The following is a 25947-nucleotide window of genomic DNA, read 5'->3' as shown; positions in this document are numbered from 1 at the left end:
TTAAGCCTTAAAAATACTTTAAAAGCCTTAAGAAATTAAAAAAAGTCAAATTTAAACTATAAAAAAATGTACGGTACAATGTAAGACTTCGAAGCAGAATACTCGCCTTTGCGCAATAATAATGCCTGAAACTTAATAATTGCACCAAATTCAGTGCTAAACGAAGAACACTCATTTTGTCCATCTGAATGCGATAAAAGTACCGCATGCATTTAGGGAAAATTCGAATTCATGTTGCGAGAGAGAAAAAAGGGAAACGATTTTTCCCTTTGTCTTGTAAAATATACTGTTTTATAAATGATGCTGATATTCATAGAGCATGCACAGGCAGAATTAGAGAAGACACAACAGTGCGCAGTTCACTTTGTTTTCAATTTCTGATTCTAAATGCGATAAAAGTACCGCATGCATTTAGGGAAAATTCGAATTCATGTTGCGAGAGAGAAAAAAAGGGAAACGATTTTTCCCTTTGTCTTGTAAAATATACTGTTTTATAAATGATGCTGATATTCATAGAGCATGCACAGGCAGAATTAGAGAAGACACAACAGTGCGCAGTTCACTTTGTTTTCAATTTCTGATTCTAAATAAAAATCGATGATTCAGTGCAAAGCAGTGTATTTTAAAATAGTTAATAAGGATTTTATTATTCGATTGGGTTAAAAATAATATTGTTGCATACGTAATAGATTGAATGCAGAAGTCCGATAATAGGTTAATAAAATTTTATTTTTATCAAAAGAAATATTTCAGAACTCTGGAATTTTCCACAGAAATATTTGTATAATTGTTCACAGTATCACACTGTACAATCAGAGGTTACACTTCAAACTACTAAAAAGGTTAAACACAACACAATGCAAAGCGTATCTAAAGAGAAAGCTAACTCGGATATCTCAGTTCACCAATAACTAAACAACTCGCAACATCAGTAACTAAGCAACTGACAGCATATGCTCTCTCTTCGGCCTTAAATAGTTTTCAACCGGCCGCGAGATAGTTCTAGTACTTTCTGCTTCTCGAAGTTACTGAAAAGCAAAACGAGGATGGAATTACGGTTACAAATAACATAGTGGTCAATTACATTAATTCAATTGCGATACATATTAAGGTGATACAGGGACCAGACCCAAATGTCACCAAATGATCGCAAAATTTGGCGACTTATGGCGATATCTTGCCAATTTGGCGATAAAATAAGTCGTCAAAGCCGTTGTCAGTTTTGCGATATCTCGCCAAATTACCGATATATCCATTTACTCAATGTTAAATGTATTTGCCCCTGTACTCGTACTTTTTCGGCATAGCTTTGCCTTAAAATTTGTCTCGCGCTACATTGCACATAAAAATACAACAATTGTACTTATAATTGTACTAAAATAACCTATCTAAGTACAAAATTCGTAACACTATTTTTTTTTTCCTATTTGAAGTTTATAGGCATGCATCACATGCCCTAAAACCAAGCACCTGTATTAAATATTATTGACATTAGAAAGGTCATGGAACTAAATTATAAAGAAATTAGGTCATCAGTTGTGAGAACTTTTTATTATCGAATACGGCCGGGAAAATTAAGTTTTGAGAATCATAGAGGCAAAATCTTTCCTTTCTTCATTCTTAATAAAACCTCTCTTTGAAAAGTAGTAACATCGTTTTAGTAATAATTTAGTAGTAACACCATTTTTTTTTTCCTTTGAGAACATACAGACTCCCCGTGCACCACATATGTACAACACGGGGCTTACAGAAATAAGTTAACTAGAATATTAAAGGTTACATGTATAAATAAACATTAAAAATTACATGCATAAATAAAGCGAACAAAAGCAGAGAACAGCAGTCTGGACTTCACGAAAACAGATAAGTTCACTGGCCAAGTCACTCCGAACATTTTCAAATCGTTCTGTAAGCATAATCTAGGGCCATCAAATGTAGGGCACGAGTAAATCAAATGTTCCACATCCTGAGGAACTCTTTTTAAACATTCACATAAATTGTTTGATCGTAATTTACCGTGACCAGATAAAAACTGAGACACTTTAAAATTTAACGAGAGGAAAGACTCGGAATTCAGTCTATGGTAAATAGAAGGAAGGAACTTTTTGGTGACTTCAGCATTACAAGAGGAAATGTATTCCTCATTCCACATAGCTAAAAGCTTTTTGTAATGAAAGGACTTCCAATAACTCTTTGGAATGCTAATGTTGATATCAATGGGTAAATTTAAGGCATCTTTAGCTAAGAAATCAGCTCTTTCATTTCCGTAGAAACCATGATGAGTGCGCACATAAGCAAAGCAGATATCAATACCTCTAATTCTAAGTGAACTAACAGTTACTAGGGTTTCGATAACTAATTTATCGCAGCTGGTAATACTGTTCAAAAGTTGAAGAGAAGAAAGAGAATCAGAACAAATAAGGTACTTTGAGGATGTTGTCCCATGATCCTGGATCCATTTGACGGCAAGATAAATGCACAGAAGTTCTGCTTGAAAAACTGTACATTCATTTCGTGTACGGTGTTTAAGAAAACAAATCTCGGAATAGCCTTCAAAAAGAACAAATGCAAGGCAAACCTTGTTGTTCATCTTGCTGCCATCTGTAAAGAAAACCATATGAAAACTTATTTCAGCAGTCTCTTTATAATCGCAGAAATTTATGGGTTCTAAAGCAGCGGGATGAGGAAGATCAGTGAAGGGGACAATTCCATTAATACAGTCTTCCGAAGCATGAGTTGCCAATGACTCAAAAATATTATTCTTATATGCAATTTCAAAATCAATAGGCGGAACTCCTGCAAGAACAAAAGTAGCCTCATAGCTTAAGGTTCTATAACCCCTAATAATACGAAGAAGAATTCTCCGTTAAATCTTTCTTAAATTTCTTTTGTTAACCTTCTTGGCAAGAACATGTCTCCAAGTACGACAGCCGTACGAAATGAAAGGTACAGTACACTGCTTATACATGAGTTTCTTAACATCGTAGCTTACTCCAAAAGTATTTTTGGCAATTCGGTGAAAGCCATTAATAATTTTTTCACATTTAGCAGAAAGGAATTCAATGTGCTTTTTCCATGTTAATTTTTGGTCAAGAATGACACCAAGATATTTAACATTTTCTACAAATTCCAACGGAGAATTATCGAGCATCAAAGAAGCAATATTTTGTTCATCAAACATACTGGGAACAAGCATAGCTTTACTTTTTGAAGGATTGAAAGTGAGTTTATGAGAAATCGCCCAACTGGAGACAAAATCTAGAACTTCTTGTGCTCTCAAAAGAATGTTATTCAGAATCCTTCCTTGGAAAATTAATAGTAAGTCGTCTGCAAACGCAATTTTTAAACAACCGTCGAGATGACTTAAAAGATCATTTATGATTATGTTCCAAAAATAAACCTTAGCTTCGTTCCCAAGCTGAAGCTCAGCAGTCCTCTCGTTCAAGAAGCTTTTAAGAAGGTTATAGATATTATGTGGTATACCAGCATCTTTTAAAATTTTTAATATAGATTGTAAATTTTATATTTTATGATTCTTCACTGCCAGAGTAACTGATATTCGAATATCAAGAATTAGATTTGATTTTTTTCTTTTTTGAACTGTTGAATTTCCAGCATTTTGCTTCTTCTTCCTCAAAGAGGAGAGGGAGAGGAAAAAGAGTACCAGTTTTTTCGTGTTTTATTAAAATGTTTCTTCATTTCAGTTCTTAACATTGAATTTATATTAATAGTAATTGAATTGTTTCTCTACAAAACTTAATCTGTGGTTCTGTATTTCTGTGAGCTGTTGGAGTTTTTATTGCTGAATTTACAGCATATTGCCTTAACTCCATCGGTTTCATAAAGTAAGTTCAGGTTATAAGGAAAACTATGAATATAATATTAAGATCTTATTACTTTGTAGAGTCATTAGATTTTTTTTGAAGAAATGTGAAAATGTGTATTCCGTTCGCCGGGATTCAAACTTTGTACCTCTCAAATACGCGTCGAGTATGCTTCCAGTTAAACCCCGTTGGCATGTAGAAAATAGGGCTAAAGTACCTTATAACTTTTAGCCTTGTTTATGTCTCAGCATAATCACAATGTATTCAATTATTTTCGGTGTTAGCACACTGTTCAAAATGTTAGTTGTAATTACAATATTTACTTGTATTGGTAATAGCAATCTGCTACGTAAGCATTTTCTTCTTTCAAACTGAAACTTTCATTACTATTATTATTATTATTTTTGTTAGTTGCTGATATTTAATAGAACTCCTTTCGCCTGTGAAAGGCAGTAGAATTTAAAAAGTAATAATGATAAATGCAAAGCAGTATAAACTGATATAAATCGTAGTGTATACATTACTTTTAAATCACATGCGTCTTGTGTATTGTATTGTAGGCAGAGTACGAAGAACAAATGAAAAACTTAAAGAACCTGTATGAGCAAAAGCTTCATTTTGAATGTGACAGTGTGGACGAAGAAAGCATACGAAAAATGTATAAAACAGAAATCGAAGATATAAAGGTAGGTTATATTTTATATTGATGCTTTAGCTACAGAAAAGCTACTTGTGTTTGTTTACACACCTGTTTCTTGTGCTTCCGATACCCTTTACGAACCGTAAATCTTTAAAATTTTGCTATTGTAGAAAACTGCTCCTGTGTTAGAAACATTTATAAGGGTTTCAAAATAATCTGAAATAGAATCATGGCATTTTGAAGTATTGTTACGTATTTTCTGAGGAAAACATTTAAATGGAGTTAAAATGAATATTTTGGGCAAAGTATTTCTGCTCATTAAAGAAGGGTGAACAAGTTATTGCCGGTTAAACTTTATTTCCCTGATCTGCGATTATCATAATATAATTACAGTGGAACCTCGAGATACGACTTTAATTCGTTCCAGCATTGAGCTCGTATAGCGAACTTCTCGTATCTAGAAACGAACTTCCCCATTGAAAATAATGGAAATCCATTTAATCCGTTCCGCAACCCCAAAAATATTAACATAATCATTTTTTTAAATAAATAACACTGGTAAATAGTATAATCGTAGTTTACCTTTATGATAGCTTCCGACAAATGATCGCTTCCGACACCGACCTTTTAAATGCTTCTCGTTAATCCACACCAACAACAGTTTCTCAACATCTTCTACGAGTTTTGGACATTGCTTGGAAGTAACAGTATCTATGTTTATCTATGATTTCTTTCTTAATTTCAACGGCCATGGCTTCCTTCTTTTTCTTTGCAGCACTGAGTCTTCTTAGGAGGCATCGTGAAATAATTATTTAAGTTAAATGTTATAAACAATTGACACGTAGACAAACACGTAGATCAAAGAACACCGAGTTATCTGACGAGGAGATTACCCGAATGGAGCCGGATCGGGAAATGGCGCCACGCATACCAACAGCCTGACTCATTGCTCGTTACTCGAGTTAGTGCTCGTATTTAGAGACGAATTCTTCCCTCATACTATCCTCGTATCTCGAATTTCTCGTATATAGAGGTGCTTGTATCTCGGTCTTCAGGTTCCACTGTAGAACATATTTCATGTAAGGAAATAAATTCCAAATTGTTAACTTATAAAGTCGAATGACGATTATATAAGAAAAGATGGCTCACCAGATTTCAAGTAGATCAAGCCTCCATTCCCCTCAATCAGTTTTTATAACAGATACAGTATTTTATGTACCCAGGTAGCGGCACGTCGCCTCTAGTCTTTCTCTCTCTCTTATTTATTTATTATTTTTAGAATAATCTTTTCCAGGTAGCTGTTGTTTCCATTTCTTGGATTGATGTCTCAACATTCAAAGTATTCTCATTTGAGTGAAGTCTTGCTGCAAGCCTCTTGCGCAAGAGATCAAGTGATACAAATGCACATTTACGGTGTGAATAATTAAGTAGTACCTTTATGAAATAAGCTTACGAACCTCCATGTAGCGTCAAAAAAACTAATGAATGAGCCATAGAAATATTTTTTATGCCATTCAGCTCTGCCATTTCAAACATAAAGTTGTATGTTTTATGTCTTCTATTTCTGGAAGACTAATTCTTAAAATGGCTGGCCTGTCGAATGTAAACAATTTCAGTTTTTAACTGAAATTTGCATACCAAAATCAAACTGCAGTTTTTTTTAATACTATGATTTTTCTATTTTTAAATTTTAATCTTTTTTAACTGTTCGAGGTATTACCCTGTAATCTGAAGTTTCCTGAATACATACCTGTTTGGCGTTGGGGGCATCTTCTCTCGCAGCCTAAGAAAGATATTGCCAAAATCGCTCATGTCAGGGGCATCTGCTTTTGACTTGATCGGTTTAGCAGTCAATCCACGGCAAAGAAGGTCATGAGTTCTATCTTCAGCCAGTTTTTGCAATCTGCCTAAGTTCCAGCCTTCTCAATGGCTGAAGTAATATACCTGTTCATAGTATTATATATTAAAATAACATTCTTGAATTAGTTAAGTAAGTATACCTTAGTAATAATTTTAATATACGTTTATTTTTATATTTTGTAAATTTCATTATTAAGCAACAATTAATCTCTAATTAAGTTATTAATAATAAATTGATGGTTATGAATCCATAGTTGTTATTAATATGTTAACAATTGTGCTTTAGTCAACTGACATTATTTTTAAAATATTGGAAAGCGACATGAGGTAATTACAATTTGTCCAACTTTTCCCAAAGTGCATAGCCCTCAGACCAATTAGAGAGTTTTTCAATCCCGCGGGCTTTTTGTGCTCTTGCTTTTAGTTTAAACACGATTAAATTTATTTCATGTTATGTAACATAAGAAATATTTTCGAAAGTAAGTAATCCATCCGGAAAGTAATATTTATTTTTAAAGATAAATAAAATTTACGATTTCCCTAATCCGCTTACTTTTATACACACATTTTTCAACCGACATACTGATTTCTTTTTCCAGAAGGTCACGTTTTGCCTCTCCTTGCGGGAAGATTATACTTAAAACCGCCTCAGAATGAAATCTCCCCTCCCCATTCTTCAGCTGTAGTGAAAGCGATGATTACACACACCTGGAATTATCAAATACGGTTCAAAAGTGCTGAAAAGGTCAATGTAACTTGTAACAAATACATTTTCACACCTCTGCAGTTGTAAGAATAAATGGCAATTTGTGACTTTAATCTGGACACGTTTTTCCACCTCCTGATATCACCTAGACTAGTCTGGAGAGTTTTATCTATTTTTTGGAACCAACTTTTTTTGGCGCGGGTAGAGGAGGATCTTAAGTGGAAAAAGGTGACGTACGCTTTCTTTGAAACAGGAAAGAAAGCGAAAGTAATGAAGTTTTGTAGGCTTTTGTTGGAAATATGTATTTTCATTGTTCTTTTGTATACCTTTCAGCGAAATATTTGTAAAGAGATACGTATTGTGTGGTTAGGAGAAAAGAAACATGTCGTATAGAGCTTTGAAAAGAGACCATTCATCATCATTTGTCATTTGTATTCATATTAAGTATTGTTAAAAACGGAATTTAAGTAAAATGCATATTAGTCCGTATTATCTTTTGTAGTAAATAAAAGTGTTACTTGAGCAGATTTCATAGTTGCATATGTCTCCCAGTGATGTATCTAGATTCTAGAATAATATATTGTTGCGTGCATACGAGTTCGTAACAGATTGAATGGACCAGGTCCGATGATGGGTTAATGAAATTAATTTTATTAAAATAAGCACTTCAGAATTCTCGAATTTTCCACTGGAACTCTCGTACAGGTGTCACAGTATCCCACAATACAATTAAACGCTTCAAACTACTAAAAACGTTAAACACATTGGAATGCAAAGCGCATTTAAAGAGAAAGCTAAGCCAATCTCACACTGAACTCGCAACAATAACAACCGCAGTTAACTAAACAACTGAGATCAGATGCTCTCCCTTCGGCCCTAAATAGTTTTCAACCGGCCGCGAGATATTTCTAGTACTTTCTGCTTCTCGAAATCACTGGAAAGCAATAAGAGGCTGGAATAACGGTTACAGCTAACATAGCTGAATTACATTTTTTTCAATTTCAATACGTATTACAGTAATACAGGAAGCAGACCAAAATGTTGCCAAATAGTCCCCAAATTTGGCGACATTTGGCGATTTCACACCAAATTACCGAGATTACCCATTTACTCATTGTTAAATGCACTTGCCCCTGTATTTTTACTTTTCTGGCACAGCTTTCTCTTAAAATTTGTCTAGCTCTACATTACGCAGAAAGATACAACAATTTTACTTACAATTCTCCTAAAATTACCTATCTAAGTACGAAATTCGTAAAAATATTAACAAGACTAGAATATTTTGTTTCTTTTGGCAGAATTAGCCTAGTTTCGATCATACAAAAACTTTCCTTGTTCAAACATTCAAGAGGATCGTGCAGCTTAAGTGATCTGTTTTGTCAATGTGATGGACAATTACTTTTGACATATATTTTGCTAATGGTTTTATAAATTCTGACATGTAAGCAGATCATTAAAAATAAAAGCAGTTATTATTTCTATTATTTGTAACAGGTGAGTGAAATCAGTATTAATTTATGAATATGAAATGTAAAGAGAGCTTTTCGAATAAATAGATGTGTTGGGACTAAATAGGACCGATATATGTCCATTCTAGCTAATAGCAATAATGAGTTAGCATTTATTCGACTATTTTTCCCCTGCAATTTATTAAAGCTTGTTTTTCCGTCTAGGATATGTTCAAGAAAGGCCTAGTTGCAATCGAAAATTACCATAATCGCATCACATCTGAAATAGAAAAGCGTCATAAAGATGAAATAGCATTATTAGAAGCGGAAAAGCAAAAAGCATTAGAAACAGAAGCCCAGGCAACGATGACAGGTAACTGCATTTTGCATTTGTATCTTATGTGTAATGTAATTGTAAGGTTTATCCAAAATTTTTAACAGTTATCTTTAGTTAAAGCTACTTTCCTGTCTCTCGTAATTTCAGCTTACTATTTCCCACCCGAATGTGTTTTTAGAATCACGGTTAATGCAAATGAGGAAGAGCGGTAGTCGAAGTTCCACCGACTTCGTTAGAGAGCCAGATATTCTGACTGGCGCGCATTTGTCATTTGGCTACACTATCTCTAAGCTATTACTACGCTCGGCCGTATTTTAGGCCCTTGATAGCTTCGCCAGTTAATTAATATTTAGGGGCCAACAACTTAGAATTTTGATAGCTTCGGCTATATCTTTTTAGTTTAGCATTAGTTAAGTTTGATTTCTTAGTACTCTTGAGTTCAAGCCCAAGTGGAGGCTTTTCTGTTAAGCTCTAAGAAAGGAGCCTACTGTGAAGTTCTTATTTTGAGAAATAAGGGGTAATTAATCCTTCTTGAGTTTACGCCTCTATTCCTGAACTAAAGCGATTATTATCTTACCAGTTCACAAGGTTCCTAGTGAACAAGGTTTTACAAGGTTCCCAATTAGCTACTAGAGAAAAGGATGGAACTTCACATAATAACTTAAGGTTTGTATTTATCAGTTGATAAGGTAGAAGAATGTCGTGATCATAAATTTTCCCGAATAAAAAAAGAAAGTAAGAGATTTATTTGAGTGTATTTGTAACAATAACGGAAATATCACACATTTTTTGGGTGTAGCTTTAATGCCATAATAAATAAATACTAATAGGTTTAGTAAATTAAAACTTGCTGTGCATATTTTTGAACCAAAACGATTACAGGGTAGAGTAATTAGAAAGTTATAGATTCGTACCTTTGATTAAGAGCTCAGTTCAGTTAGTACTAATAAAAGCTGAATATGCCAATTTAAAAATATGTTCCAATTTAAAACATTCATTACAATAATACAATGAGAAAGGAATAAGAAATAACTAACTATTTAGTGCTTAGTTATAGTTTCTTATTTCATTTTAAACTCCAACCAGACATCATATAATTGCTCTTTTCACTTCTAAAAGTTGCCTTCAGGGATACAATTTTATGTGCATAAAAATGAGTAGATGTTTGAGGGTAAAAGTTTTAAATTTTCTTTAGAAGTGAAATTGAAACTTAGATTTTTACATTGTATATTATTTAAGTGCTAAACGCGTACAGTTGTTATCATTAACTTAAAAAAGTTTTATTTTTTTTAGCCTTGGAAGCAATTAAAAAATCTTATTCGCAGCAGCTTCTTGAAGAAACTGCTTCAATTAAAGAAGCTTTGCTGGACAAATTTAAGAACGAAGCCCAACAGTGTGAATCATTTTACTGTAAATATGGGTAAGTATTCCTTCTCTCTGTGTCTGTCTTTAATGTGCTCAGTTCCCAGGTTTATTTCTACATGTATTCCTTATACTGTATGTTTCAGAAAGACTGAACGACTGGAAGCAAACTCATTGTTTGAGTTTTCAAAATAAATCGATTAAGGTAAACTAATAATATTTTAAATTGCTGGAATTTTGTTAACGTTGCGTATTTTAGTCACAAATGTGGAACACAGTGACAAAGACCGATGTCAATCAGAGAAGTCTTTTCCATAACAAAACAAATGAAACAGAAGAATCCGGAAAATTTTTCCTTATACAACTGAATTATTCGAGATTTCATTGACTAAAATTTTAGGAAAATGTACGCAGTTATTGCTAAAAACCATCAAGTATCTTAAATTCTTGAATGCAGATTTTTAAAAAATGCCCTTTGTTTCCAAAAAATGATAACGTAAAAACATGAATTTTAAATTTTCCGTTGTAAAAGAATTAAGATTCCGAATTTTGTATCTAATTAAGAGACTTTCAGAAAGCTTGTGTTCTAATAAATGAGGGACTGTGATTCACCCAAAATGTGTCGGCTTTACCAGAAATAGAAGTTTTACATGTGTAAGTCAACAGAAGGTTTGTAGGTTTAAACCTAATCTGATAATGCGGTTTCAGTCCTATAAACATACATATGTATAGTCATTAGGATTTTTTGATACTGGGAGATAATGTGCAATGCCCTCCCCAGGAGTCGAACCTGGACCTCTCGAATACGCGTCGAGAATGCTTCCAATTACACCACGAAGGTATGCTAGAAGAAGGGAGAATACCTTATATGATACTATAATACCTTATAATGATATGATTAATACTTTGTATGATACGATAAATACCTTATATGATACTATAAATTATATATGTAAAGTTTGTAATAAATTCGGCGATTCAAAGCACTTCATCGAGGACTGTTACCTGACTGGAAGTGTGAGAGGAAAATATAAATTTACAAAGTTTGAAGATTTATTTAGTAACTATAAATTGTTTAGAAAATTTGCGAGAGATATCATGCAAATTGTGAAGAGAATAAGATGAATATTGGTATCGATATTTAACAAAGCAGAAAATCATATTGAAAGCAGATATGATTGAAGTAAACTTATAAATATGAGATGAATTTTGATAATATAAAGAAAATTTGAATAATAATAATTGAAAGTAAAACTTATAAAGATTTAAAACTTAAGAAAGAACACGGAAATGGAAACGGTACCTCTGTATACTAATTTCATCGAGAGTGTTTGGAATGTATGTATCTGCTTTACGTGTTTTTTTTAATAACCCGTTTTTTTCCCCTTCTTTTCTTTTGTGTTTTTTATGTTCGTTTTGTGTGATTGTGCGATCTGAACTTATTACCAGATGTTTATTAAGTTTGTTATATTCCGTTATGTAACCATTTATTTTGTTATGTTTCTGTATTTAACGTTCGTATGTTGTTGGATTGGCCTATCCCCTCATGGCCATATGATAGGCTTCGTCTGCTAGGTGGGCTGGGGCAGTGCTTAGAACTAACTAATTAACCTTATACTCACCTTTTAAAGGGCGATTGGGGATTAGGGGACCCTAGTTGCCAAATCCTGTGGGTAAAGAATCATCGTACACCACATTTTAGTTTGGGCCCCACTGTAGAGTCAATTGCTTATTTTGAAACAGAAGTCATGAAAATGAGCATAGCCCTCGCCAGGACTCGAACCTGGACCGCTCGAAAACGCGCCGACTGTGCTACTGTTACACTACGAAGGCATTCAGCAAAGATAAACGACATCTTAAGAAGTCGTAAGAAGGGTATAACAAGCTTTTAATTTAAGCAAAACTTGGAACACAAGGGCACGCTTTTGTGCTGCAATAACCACACCTCATAATGATTCATTCTTGCGTTAAGATGATGCTCCTAGCATCTCATTCAGCAATTTTCGAAAAAGCTGGACAATAGCTTTGATTTATTTTGGCATTTTCAATTATTTTGTTCCAAAACTTTTTATTAACTAAACGCGTTTATATAGCATTTTGTTTATATTTTAGAATGATTTTAAAACTTCGTGAAAACATTAATAAGGGAATAAAACGGAATCATGAGACAGTTCATGATTAGCTGGATAATATCAATCCAAATCGTAGATCGAGGAGTTATTCAAAACTTTAAATGTAAATACTTGTATATGAATTCCTTTGCGCAAAATGTGCTAAATTCTCACGGCAAAAACTTTTAAGCTCATTCCAATATAAAAAAATTGCTATTTTCTTGACTGCTGTTGTTTGGGAACACGTAAACAACACAGCGTTACAGAAAGCTTATCGAAAATTTTGGCAATTCCAAATTCTACTGAAATACCGAAAAAAGTTCTATCAAAGAAGGCGAAAATATTAAAAGATCCGATGATCAACTACTGAGTAATTGGAAACAATTAAAGATTTGTCTTCAAAAAATCCATAACCACATTTTCAGAAAAAAAAAATATATTGCATTTCTTGAAAGTGTTAAAAATGAGACATTTGGAAAAGAAATAAGTGACGATGTCATAATTTAAAGTGTATTAAATTCGAAAGTAACAAAAGAAATAGAGAGTAACGATGAAGACAAGGATTCAACCACAATCCCTTGGTACGAGGCTGGTAAAGAATAAAACATATACGTATGAAATAATGCAAAAATACTAAAAATATACTATCGGAAAAGTAGTAAATATTTATGTTCTGCTGAATTATATATTTACTTATTTAAGGCAGAATCTATGAGTTAACATTCAAAATGTAGATTTCATGCGCTAGTAATAATTCAGAGTAAAATGAGTAAATATCACTAAACTAAAAATAAATTTATTTACTAATAAGCTTTACTTAGTAGAATTGTTTGCAAAATCTCTGTATGTATTTTTTTTTTCATTCATCAATACATTCGATAATGCGAAAGAAATCTTACTGTAGAATTATGCGATTTTCGTCCAAAAATCCGCCATACTTGATAATCCAGCGTAGCTAAATTTTCGAACTCGCTGGATTATCAGACTTTTGGTACCCACGAAAATTCATGGGCATTATTACACGATACAGGATGACGCTCATTTTTGTAAATTTTTGCAAATGGGGACATAAATGTAGCGACACGTATTTAATACCTCTGAAAAGTGTAAAAATGCAAATGTATGTAAATTGCATGTAAAGAGCAGAGCGTGCAGTAAAGAATTTTTAAAATATTTATATGTTTATTTCTTTTTTGATCGCAGCAATGAGCTCGAAGAGCTGAAAAGGGAAATTCTTCGCATCACTGATTTGTATTCTGAGAAGTGCTTGGAAAATAAAACCTTAGAAGAAAAAGTCAATTCTCTAAGTCATCAGCTAAAAAAAGCATACAACCAGGTGGGTCGTTTTGCATCGTCTAATCTTTTTTTTTTTTTTTTTTTTTTTTTTCAGTCATGTAGGGAGAGCCGTACTAAATATTTTATCAGATGAGGCAGGAGGACAAGTTTATAAATAAAGCGCAAACAGCAAAACAAACAAGTAAACAAATGTTTTAGATTATAACTATGCTTTTATAGTACATTTTAATCATATATATTTTTTTTATATATATATATCCAGAAAAATATTGCCCAAAATGAGCTTAGTTTTGAGATGAGAAAAGAATAGAAAGTAGGCTTTTGATAATTTAGCTATAATGACTAACGCTGAAAATTAGAAATTGTAATGCGATTAATATAAAAAGATACTGTACTAATTTTCGAGGCATTATTTCATAATTAAATATTTCATTTATTTGAGCAAAATCATCAATAATTTTTTCAAAAATTATCAAATTTTTTCTACTTTTGCAACAATTACTGAAAACTATGGTTTAGTTAGTAGTTTGAATACGGCCAAGCACACCAGGGCTATCTGCCTAAAGGTAAGGACGATTTCGTAGAGGACTTTTTTAAGGCAAACTGACTTGAATTCTCGTTAAAAACGGCGAAAACCCCGAAACCAACCATGCTTCTTTACCATTCGGGCAAATGGCAACTTCAAGCATATTTTTCAAAATACATTCAAAAATTTTCAGATTTGTGTATAATTGAAATAAGCCGTAAACGGGTGCCCTCGGAATGGGCTACCACCAACCTCTCGAGAGAACCTTCGGCTCGCCGCATATTTAGAGTGTCCCCATGCTGCACGGAGACTGTATATTTACACACATCCATGCCTTCTCCGGGATTCGAACGCGGGCTCTTCGGCACAGCAGTCAGCGACGCTAACCACTATACCGGTTGGGCGGCTATAATCAGAGTTAAAAGGGGTTTTTAAAGCTGTAAATTTCTACAGCATTTACGTAATTCGGATATTAAAGTTATATAGCTGCTTCTTTAGTTAACAAATCCAGTAATATAAATTTCTGACTGTCAGAAACTGAGAATCGGAAGTGCGTAAAGATATTATTTTATTACAAGAGCTGGACTATCTTAAGAAAATTATTGTGGAATAAAATATCTAAAATGCCGAAATCGAAAATAATAATAATCAAAATTAGCAGTTTAATAATATGTACATGGATAATATAATTTGTACATAATATGTATAATACATGGATGCTCATAATAAAAAATAAATAAAAACAAAGAAATGAGGCTAAAAAGAAAGAAAATCTGAAAGGATTCAAATTTTAATGTTGCAACGGAGGTATTCATGCTTTTTATGCTGTCGGAGCATGGCAGGTTACCAATCTAGGTTTTGGACTCGCTTCATGCTAACACTTTTTTTTTTTTTTTTTTTTTTTTTTTTTTTTTTGTCTTTGCACTTGTGCCACATAAAGTCATAACAGTTAGATTAAGCATACAAAGGCTACTTTTCTATAAGAGAGATATCTTTGTGGAGGACTTTTTAACTATTCCTAATAGCTTTGTGTTTATTTTCTTATAGCAAATGATGAACGAGATTAATACGTACATTTTATGCATTCCCAATTTACTTCATTTTTTAAAGCTTTTTTAATAATTTTTTAAACAACTTGCTTTGATATTTTTATCAATTTGCTGTAGGTCTTTAAAATATTTTCCTAAATAATTATTGGGGGAAAAAACTCTGAGTATAAGCCTTTACATTTGTTAAAAATACTACGGGATTTGAACGCTCGTGCTTTAAAGATAATTTTGCATTTAGTTGTGTAAATACATAAATTGTTATAACGTGCATGTAGGTCAGAGCATAATAGCGAACTGATCGAAATAGTCTCTGATGGTAGTTACAAATGTATCAAGAATAATTTTTACTCTGAACAAGTAATATATTTATTTATTCGGAACCTCAAGGATCCCGCGACACCCTTTAAGAAATGTTGTTTTAAATGAATACGTCTAGCGGTTATATTATAAATTGTTGTTTCAAATGGCCGGATAGTCCAGATAAATATGTTCGTCGCGAATATCTAATATCCATCGGTCATTTAGCCATCTCATGAAAAAGAACGTTGTCCAGGGTGCACCACAGTGGGCAAGATCTGAGAAGTTCCAGTTTTGATATTCCAGGAATCGGATCCCAGAGTCTCATTTCTACTGCCCTCTTCCCTATCTTTAAACGTCTCGAGACGACATTTGCCGAAACAGACACTATACACTTGCCAAGCCTCCTTTGGGATTCGAATCCGAGCTCAACAATACAGGAGCCAGGCGCGTTAACCACAATACTGATCGGAGTGCTTATACAAAGTTATCAGCTGATTTTTGCTGGTAAAACAGTCGACTTTTTTATGTTAAAGGATGGCAGATTGTTTCAGACTGTGTTTCGGCACAAGCTCTTTCGATTTAATATGTCTTAAACAGCGAGGTCCATTTGAGACCTTCCTACTTACAGTTATATGTTTCATGTATGCTGAGTAACTGACATGAATAGATTTTAAAGAAGTTGTTGTTGTTGTTGTGTCCATATTACATGGAACAATCCTTCCCAGAGCCTACTCCAAAAAGAGGTTGGACTTCTATTTTCCACCCAAATTTTGAGAAAGAGCACTTCGCGGGCGGGGTTCGGGGTCTCCCACCCCTTTCTTCTTCCACCTAACCCCACGAGAGGACATTCGGCTGGCCGCATATTTAGAGTGCCCCCATGCCGCACGGACTCTATACATTTAGAAACATATCTGTCTTCTCCGCGATTCGAACCCTGGCCTTTCGGTACCGCATTCTTCTTTATAAACTGTCGGTATATTAGGCTTCCCTAACCATATACCGACAGTTTATAAAGAAGTAAACCATAAGAATGTAGGTGAAATGCAAGAAGGGAAAAAAAATATGAAATATAAAGCAGGTCATTCCAATTTTTTTTTATAAATTATTATATTAGAAATAATTTATAAAAATTATATATTGAGAAATATATATTGAGAAAGATATTATTTATGATTACGGACGTAGTTTCAGTTCGTTGTGTTTAATATTTACAGAATCTCAGTTTAAATTTTCATCTTCAGTTATTTGTGTTCATTAGTCGTATTGCTTTCATGTCTTCGTTTTAAAGATTTGTTTTCCTAATTTCAAACTGTAAATTATCATTTGGAAATAATAACAATATTGACCACGCCTCTGAAAAAAAATTAAATATGCTATTTCGTTACAAATGCATCAAATTAGTATTGTATTTAAAACTTAACTTTATATTAATCATGAAAGCCATGAAATTAAATTTATTTTATTTAATTAATTTGTGATAAAAAGTTAGTTGTATTTAATCTTAGTTCTAATTGAAAAATTTACTTCTTCTTTGAAAATCCTATAGCATACGTTATGTTTGTTAATGAAATATTTTTTTACCAACTAATATGAGTCTGAGTACATTCTTTTATACGCGAAGTTATTTGATCGGCCGATTAAAATATACTAATTATTTCTAATTTTTTTCACGTTATTAATTTAAGTAGAAATACTACTGTTATTCATTCGTAAATCAAAATAGATTATTAAAAAGATATGCTAGTATTCTAGATGCATTTTATCTCTTGAATCCATTTATTTTATCTTATTTATATGAAATTGTATTTCTGTGTTGGATGGGTTCAAACTCAGGTGCACCAGAGTGTATGACGTCCTAGATTTGAAGAAATAACGTATTTAATGTGGATAATTTGAAACAGTATAAATGTTTAAGAAATTTTTAACTCCTGAAAATTTTCAGAGCAGAATTTATCTTAGATTCTAATTGTACTCTTTTTTCACTTTATACTGATCCTGATAAACTGATATTTTTTTTTTAATTTCTTTTCAGTTCCATGACTTATTAACCAGCAGTAAAGATATAGATCTCCATCTTGCTGAGAATATATAAGTTATTTAAAAATTATAGCGTTTTAAATAGAAGGTACGTTTTAATGCTGCTTTATTACTTCTCCTATCCAGTGATTAGTAGCACATGTCAAACTTTTGAGAATCTTTCATTAATTATTGCATAGTTTCTAAGTAGCACGTTAATGGACTACAAGGTTTGTCTGGAAAGTCTTTTTTATTTCCAGCGGCCAGGCAAAAAGTGACAAAGAACTAAAATCTTAAAAACAGAGGTTACAAACAATAGAACTAAGAACAAAAAAGACCGAAGTCATTGCCTAAAGAGCGATGCCTTTGCGGTGCAGGTGGGCGGCATGGCAATCATGTCCTGTAGACAGACGGAAAGCCGCAACTGCATTGCGTCGTGGACGATAGGGAATAAGAGAAGGACTTACCATTCTCCAACTTTTTTAGGCTGCACGAGTCTGAAGATCTCGTAAGATATTAGACGTAAATAAACTTTTTAAAAACAGTTTAATCCTTCAATAAGAAATTGCTGTATTAGAATGTTCTAGTAAGCTGGCACCTCTCTTTGCAACTAAGTCCGCTTGTTCATTGCCCCAAAGGCCACAATGACCAGGCACCCACTGAAGAACGATTTGTTTCCCCTTTAAAATGATAATTCTCAGGAATTCTTGACATTCCAAAATTTCATGTGTTAATGGGTGTTCAACAGAGCTAATTGATTGAATGGGCGTGAGAATCAGGGAAAATGACTGCCTTTGCAAACGTGTTGTTCAGAAAGAAGTAGGATTGAATTTTTTTAAAAAAATTATTATTAACAATTTTAACACATTGAATGAATAGTTTTCAAAATATGCTCCTTCTGCATCAATACAACGTTTCCAACGACTCTGCCAATCACTGAAGGCTCCCTGGAAGACAAAAATTCGAATTCAATTCCCTCATTACGGCCTCTGGAATGGCCTGGACCAAGCCGTAGTGCCATCCTTTCATGACTCTTTTCAGTGGGGGGGGGGAGAAGTCTAAAGGAGCGACATCTGTAGGATGTCTGGGAAAGTTGTGTGATGCCATGTTTGGTCAGGAAGTCCATGACAGCAAAGGAGGTGTGGCTCTTCGCATTGTGATGGAGCTTCCATGATCCGGCGATTGCTAGACGGACGCGGGTGGCTCGTTTTTGAGTCTTTCAAGTACTTCCACGTAGAATGCAACATTCACAGTCTGACCAGGCAGTACAAACTCTTTGCGAACCACTCCTTCGCAGTCAAAAAAGATGATCAACATCAATTTCATCTTCAATTTGCTCTCTTCCATCCCGAAACAATAAAAACTTAATTGACCCATGACATCATTCTCATAAGCAGTCTTGATCATGTCATGAGTCTCACTCGCAGTTTCACCCAGTTTGACGCAAAACTTCACCGCGTAACGCTGCTTTAACAAATTTATTGTAGAGATGACAACGCACCTTGAAAGGGGTTCAACTTAAACTCGATCTACTCTCCGTGAAGGCTTGGAGATAACTGGCGACTGGTGAGCTGATAGCTAAGATCCCCCACAACCCGACCAGCGCAGTAACATCCCCTTCTGTCTGCCCTACTACTGCCCAGACAACCCTGTATGTTCAGTGTATACAGTACCTCAGTTTATAGATCCTAGAGTATAAACAAAATACATAAGAAACGCTGCGCCATGAAATCCGAGCATTTTATGAATGATAAAACCTTTCGTCACTATAATACACACATTTGTGGCATAAATCAGACTTAAATTCCAGCTTCAAGTAAATTTTTCATAGCGTTTCTTATTTTTTAAATACCATCCATAATCATAACATATAAAAACACTAAACTATTGAGAGCTCCTCTTGAAAAAAATAAGATGCCAAAATTGAAGTTCTCCAGTTTGTTGTTGTGCATCTTTAAAAGGAAGTCATTTTCTTCTGTGTGGTACTTTTGTCCGAGATTGAATGACTGAGAGGACAGACGATAGACGGATAGACGGACGGATACGGACGATAGACGGATAATGTGTGGCTTTCCTTTCCGCCATAAAAATCCAGTTTCTGGAGAAAAGGCTTTTTTTAGCAGTTTATTCGTTTTTTGTTGTTTTGTTGTTATTTATCTCACTTGTCTAACAAGTAACATCAGAACAAGTCCACGAAATTCATCGTGGCAAGGAGAGCAAGATTGCGCCTGTCGTTGAAAAAAGTCTTGATCACCGTACAGATGACAGTAGACTTCGTTCAGTTCCGCCCCCAGTTTTGACGGAGAGCACTCCAAGGGGTCTGGTCTGAGGGTTTCCTACCCCTCTTCCCGTCCAATAACAACTCGAGAGGACTTTCGGCTCGCCATATATTTAGAGTGCCCAGGTGCCGCAAAAAAACTGTGCTTTTACAAACATCCATACCTTCTCCGTAATTCGAACCCGGGCCTTTCAGTACCGCAGTAGGCTTTCCTAACCACACACCGTCTAGACGGTTATATATTTTTATTCAATCTTTTTTTTGGGGGGGGGGTATTTAGTGTGTGTGTGTGTGTGTAAAACTCAGTGTCGCAAACATTAGCTACAGTAAAATCAAACCACAGCCAATTGTTAACAACTACAACAGACTCTCAGGGTTGGACAATAAAATCATGTGACTTAGTGCTGTTGTACAAACTTATGTGAGTTCATTACTTAGAGTGTTCTATATACACTGAATAAACCGTTGTAAATAGAATGATTAAGTGCGGGAAGAAAGAATTTGCTACTTAAATGAATTTCTATCTGAAAGAAATAAAATGCTCTTTGAAAATATAATTGCTAACTGTTATAACATAATTACGATTCTCGACTCCTGGTGTTGTCGCAGTGCACCTTTATTTTTTGAATTAACGTGAAAGGCCTTAGGGCAATACTGGTTGAAACTCTTAAGAAGTTGTGAACCAGCTGCAAGGTAATGATCTAAAATCCAAAGGCTTTTGTGTGATGTTCACAGTGTGCTTCCTTGCACGTTCGCGGTTTTGTAATCTTTTTATTACTGTTCTGCCTTTACTGCATTCTACGTCTTTTGGGAAGTACTTTTAATTAGTTATAGTAAATACATGGCAAGTGAAAAGTAGTTATAGATAAACTACAGCTAACTATCATATTATTATTTCTTTAAAAGAAACCCAAATTCTAATAAGAATGAATAGTAACATTAACATTACAATACCTAATAAGATATATTCATTTCTGCATACCTGTATCTTAAATCTCGCCCGTTCAAATTGCTATCTCTGCTACTCCGTAGGTCTCAAATCATCCATAAATTACTACAGAAGGTGAATGTTCGTGATTACTTTGCTGTGATTGGTTGCTTCTAGTATTAGGCTTCCATGAAGTTCAACAGTTAGATGGGAAAGTTTCGACCTGACCTTCACAGGTAGTTTGTGAAGATTTGTTCTTGTTAGTAAGACAGAAATAATCACTAGTTAGATGGATCCATTTTAAAATTTAAGAGAGCTGGTTCTCTAAGTGCATTGAGGAAGAAGAAAATTACCCGTATATATTTAAAATTTTTACAGCCTGGATCAAAATTGCTACGAGGAAAATTACGTGAGGAAATACAATATTACTCTCTTCATGTTGTTCGCTGAGTTACTTTCGAAGATAAAAATTTAAAATGCATTAAGATGAAGTCCAAATAAGAACTACATAACCATGTTGAATTTTTACTGATTGCAGCAAGACGACAACAAGACGACTTGTCGTCTTGCTGCAATTGACAATTCATCTTACTTTGGTAAGATCTTTAACCATATAGTCCATATAGCTGCAATCCGAAAATATATTTATAATCAGTAGCAGATTGATGCTAAACTATTAAAAGTGCAAAACGCGACAGTCATCTCTATGCTTTAAATACGCAGTGGCTACGCATATTTTTTAGACAACTTTGCTTTGCTATAAAAAAAAAAAAAGTCGCCTGATTGGAAAATTGTTTTTAACTGCAGCTATATTTTTGGAAATGTAAATGATCATCTACTTTTTAACGATTTTGTTTTCATGCAAAATGTCGCTTTTAAAGACGCAGTGGACGGAAGGCTATGCTTTTGCTCTTTCCGAAGAAAATTATTGGTATTTTGTTATTAAAAATTGCTGTAAAAGCCATGAATTCGTGGTATCTGAAGCAACGAGAGATAAAATGGTCAATAAGAAAGGGAAAAAACGTCAAAGTTTGGCTTCAAGGAGAAAAATTGTTCAAAATACATATCCAGGGAGAAGACAAAGTGTTTTGAATGTAGCAAAGGTAATAACTTTAATGTTAAAAGAAAATCTTCGAAGTCAAAGGACAGTTGCATAATCATTAAAATGCTCAGTGTCAACTGTAAACGAAGTGATTAACGCTGATTTGAATCTTAAAAAGGTGAAAAAATTAATGTGCATCGTCTTTCTCCACGACATATCGCAGAAAGTAGAACGCGCTGCAGAATTCTCTATGAGAAACAATTATTCAGACAAAAGTGAAAAAATGTTGTCACAATAGATGAATCTTGGGTATGTTTAAATGACCGCAATAAAAGAGGATCCATTTATTACCGTTAAAAAGAAGAAAAAAAAATCTTAGAACATGGTTCAAAGAATCTAAAGAAAGTTTTTCAAAAGGATTTATGCTAGTTGCTGGTTTTTCATATAACGGCAAAATTATAAATAAAGAGAATGGACAGAAATGTTAAGATCAATTCCACATATAATCAGGAACATATTTTATACCCAATTTTCAAATATAAAATACCTTCTCTTTATCCACAATGCCATCAGTCAGTAGAACTGCATCAAGACAAAGCAGTCAGCGACACGTCAAAATCCACTGTTAATTTCCTTGAAAAAATGGAAGAAGCGTGTATGAAGGTCATGATGAAAGCAATTGCTAGATCTTACGTGTTTTGGAATGGTAAAGATAAAGATATCGAAAATACTTCCAAAAACTGTTCTGAATGTGCAAAACATAAAATAGATCTTCCTAAGGTAAAAGTTCATCATTGGGAGTACCCGAGCGCTCCAATGGAACATATTCATATCAATTATGCAGGACCTATTTTTGGGCTTATGTTTTTTATAATCGTCGATACTCACTCAAAATGGCTAGAAGCCTATCCAATGAAATCAAGCTCGACTTTCAAAACAATAGAATGTTTATGGGACTTTTTTGCACCATTCGGATAGCCAATATTATTAGTAAGTGATAACGGACCACAATTCACTTCACATGAGTTTAAGATATTTCTACAGAGTAACGGAATCAAACACAAAACTGCAGCACCATTTAAACCGTCTAGTAATGTGTTTACAGTAAAACAATCTTTAAGAACAATGCAAAATTATCCAGGAACTTTGAGACAAAAACTCAGTACATTTTTGTTGCAATATAGGAAAGCTCCGAATTTATAACTACTCTGCAGAGCCTGCAATGCTAATGCTGAAGAGGGAAATTCGAACAAGAATAGATTTATGAAGACCAGATCTCAAAAGGAGGGTGGAAGACAGAGCCCGAAAAAGAACCTACGAGTTTACAGACCGAGGATTTAGAATAGGAGATAGAGTGGCATAAGAAATTTTTGCCAAAGGGGGGGTGATAGACAATGGAGATTTGGAACCGTCCAATCCAAGGATGGGCAGCTTCATTACACCATAAATGTAGATGGTCAGCTATGGCGACGACATGTCGATCAGATGCGTGATGGAGGAATCGTGACAGATGAGGGGTTCGTACGTCCACCTCCAGCTCTTATCCAAAGAGCCTGATAAGAGTGAAGTTCCAGAACCATCCAAAGAACCACCAGGCAGATGAGTCTGTGTCGTCCTCCGAGCCCAAGGTTGTACGAGATGTTCCATCCACCGAATGTGTTGCTGATACAACCAGGTTATCAAAGAAACCTGCAGTGCCACAACCTTTGCATCGGTCCAGTAGAATTCGACGTCTTCCCAGATAGACTGCAGTTATGATAAACGGGGTGGGAAGTGGTATATCATAATCACACTTAAAGCTGGCACAGCGCCAAGCTTCGAAGCGCGCGCAGTAATAAGAAAATGACTGGAATGCAAGTAGCTGTATTTATGAGTAGCTATAGATAATGCGAGTGATGATATATTTTTTACATATAATAAAAGTAGCTTGTACTTTAAAAGAGTGTGTCTTGTGAAATAATTACTTTTGCGCTTTTGGACTTTTAAAAAAGGGATTTCCTACAACCCTTCTTGGACTTTTGAAAGCTGTTCAAGAGGAATGCGATGAAATACATCTTCCGCTGCTAAAGATAGTAATGAATAAGGTTTGTCAAATGGAACATTTAAAACACTAACATTTTAGGTAAAATATTTCTGTAAAAGCAATGAAAATCGTCTAAAAAATGTGCGAACAGCCTCTGTATAAGCAGTTATTGCTTAAATATGTTGAATTATGATTTAAAGATCTGAAAATAATGTAAGAAGTAATTTTTATTGCTAATGCTAAAACACAATATTACATATAGTGAAATTTAACTTGGAAGCCAATATTTCACAATGCAAAATAATAATTTTTACTCTTTCGTAAAATGAGCGAAGAAATTAATTTCAATAATAGCATTTCTACCTTATTTTAAGAAGAAGCTCATTAAAACTATCATATGCTAGTTATACGTGCTAGCTACTTACATCACCAAGAAAGCGAACGGGGGAGTACAATGATTTCTTAGGTTCAACGCTATTTACAAGGCTGTACAGAGAGTCGTGAGCCCCACTGTACTAAATTCACATGGTAACAAATTTTCTTCTGCCAATGTTTCGAGTGCTAGTACAGAGACCATTAGACATTTCAACCCCCCCCCGAAAAAAAAAAGAAAGAAAAATCATATCTGTCTTCGACGGAATTTAAACCGACGAACCACGAATCTGCTAGCACGTGCTACTTGGACGCACGTCACGAATAGGGTGAAATGGTGATAATTCCGTACACAGTAATTATATCTGCATCTTATTGCACCAAGTTTCTTTATGTACGACAAAAAAATGAATGCTCTTTTTTATTGGGTCAATTTTAATAGCATGAGTAAGGTAGCTCTGTGTTAACGGACACCTTCTCCCATCCGTCAAACCAACACTCATAGATTCAGAAGATGCTGTCTCAAAAAATCAAACTTCAACATGGTTTCAAATAGAGGATTCTAATCTTTACATAACATTTACATTCATATAAATAGAGGCCGCCCAGACGGTATGGTGCTTAGGTGAGCCTGACTGCGAAACCAAAAGGTCCGGGTTCGAATCCCGGAGAAAGCATGGATGTAAAATTGTCTATTCCTTCATAGGAGGCAACGGTTGTTGCCTATTAGGTGCCTTCACAATAAAATGGCTATCACTCCTGGCCCCTTAATAGTGGCCAATGCCGTTATAGGCAAGTGCCCGCCATTTGTTAAAAAAAAATAAAAAAAAAAAAAATAAAAATAAAAAAAAAACATATAAATTGGTGCTTACATTTTATCAGACAGAGTCAAATATGGTGACAGTCAAAGAATCGAAGAACTTAAGAGGAATTTAATTCGCTCTGTATTAGAAAGAGAAGGGCTTGCGGAAATCTGCCAGAAGCGAAAAAGGAACGTAACTTTTACACGGGACGCTAACGTCATATGTTGTTAACCAAAATAATTTCCACTGCTGCTGGTGAATCTGTTCCATTCTATGTAACATTTTCCTGATATATAATTGTTTCGTATGTAACCGTTCCATGTAATTGTTACGTATGTAACCGTACGTAACTATGTAGCCGTTCCATACAATTGTTCCGTATTTAACCGTTCTATGTAACTGTTCCATGTGTAAATGTTCCACTCCGTGTATGACAGGACACTAGTGTCTGTCTTGTATGTTCAGAGTAGGTCAAGTTTTTATTATAAAGTTCCTTTTATGCAGAAGTTTTAGTGAAATTTTGCTTTTTTTTTAATGTCTTAATTTTTGAAATTTCTTTTACAGGATATTAATTTTCGTACCTGTGTGTCAAGCTTTACATGAATATACAGATACCTGACTCAGAATAGAATGTACAAATTATATATTTTTATCCTGTAATAAATAGATTTATTTCAGTGTGCATTTGCTTGATTTTATTTTATTTTGTTCTAAATTGTCTTCAATAATTTACGCGAATATGGCGTACATTGTCCTTTTAATATGACGTAATTGTTCTTTAAAAAAGTAAGCTGAATGGCATGCAGTGGTCCTATAGACAATATATATCCCTTTATGGTAAAGGGGCCGGTTTCCTTTGAAACCGTCGCCCGTCTAGAGCATTTAAGATTAAGCATTTGATCATTTATGTTTACTTTGCTGGAAATTATCTGAACGTAACCCAAATTGCAGATTACATTAGTAAATTACTGAATAAATAATGAATTAAGTAATGTTTTTATAAAAATTGGATTTTTAATTATAAAT

At 34.2% G+C, this 25947-nt stretch overlaps 1 protein-coding gene across 2 annotated transcripts in view; it reads left to right on the top strand.

Moving 5' to 3' along the window:
- LOC118195725 (uncharacterized) overlaps positions 1-25603 on the top strand; it is a 217067-nt gene extending 191464 nt beyond the window's left edge. For both annotated transcript variants that reach the window (XM_085817738.1, XM_085817739.1), the window contains 6 exons: positions 4385-4510; positions 8704-8851; positions 10109-10235; positions 13492-13624; positions 17492-17584; positions 25486-25603. In XM_085817738.1, the coding sequence (XP_085673864.1) occupies positions 4385-4510; positions 8704-8851; positions 10109-10235; positions 13492-13624; positions 17492-17551 (594 nt within the window). In that variant the 3' untranslated portion in view covers positions 17552-17584; positions 25486-25603. The remainder of the gene's footprint in view (positions 1-4384; positions 4511-8703; positions 8852-10108; positions 10236-13491; positions 13625-17491; positions 17585-25485) is intronic.
- The last annotated feature ends 344 nt before the right edge of the window (positions 25604-25947 follow it).

This window comes from Stegodyphus dumicola, chromosome 5 (assembly GCF_044657685.1).
Source record: "Stegodyphus dumicola isolate Sdum_Otavi_A_Nest chromosome 5, ASM4465768v1".
In the NCBI taxonomy this organism is placed as follows: domain Eukaryota; kingdom Metazoa; phylum Arthropoda; class Arachnida; order Araneae; family Eresidae; genus Stegodyphus; species Stegodyphus dumicola.
This window is presented reverse-complemented; position numbering and strand designations above follow the sequence as displayed.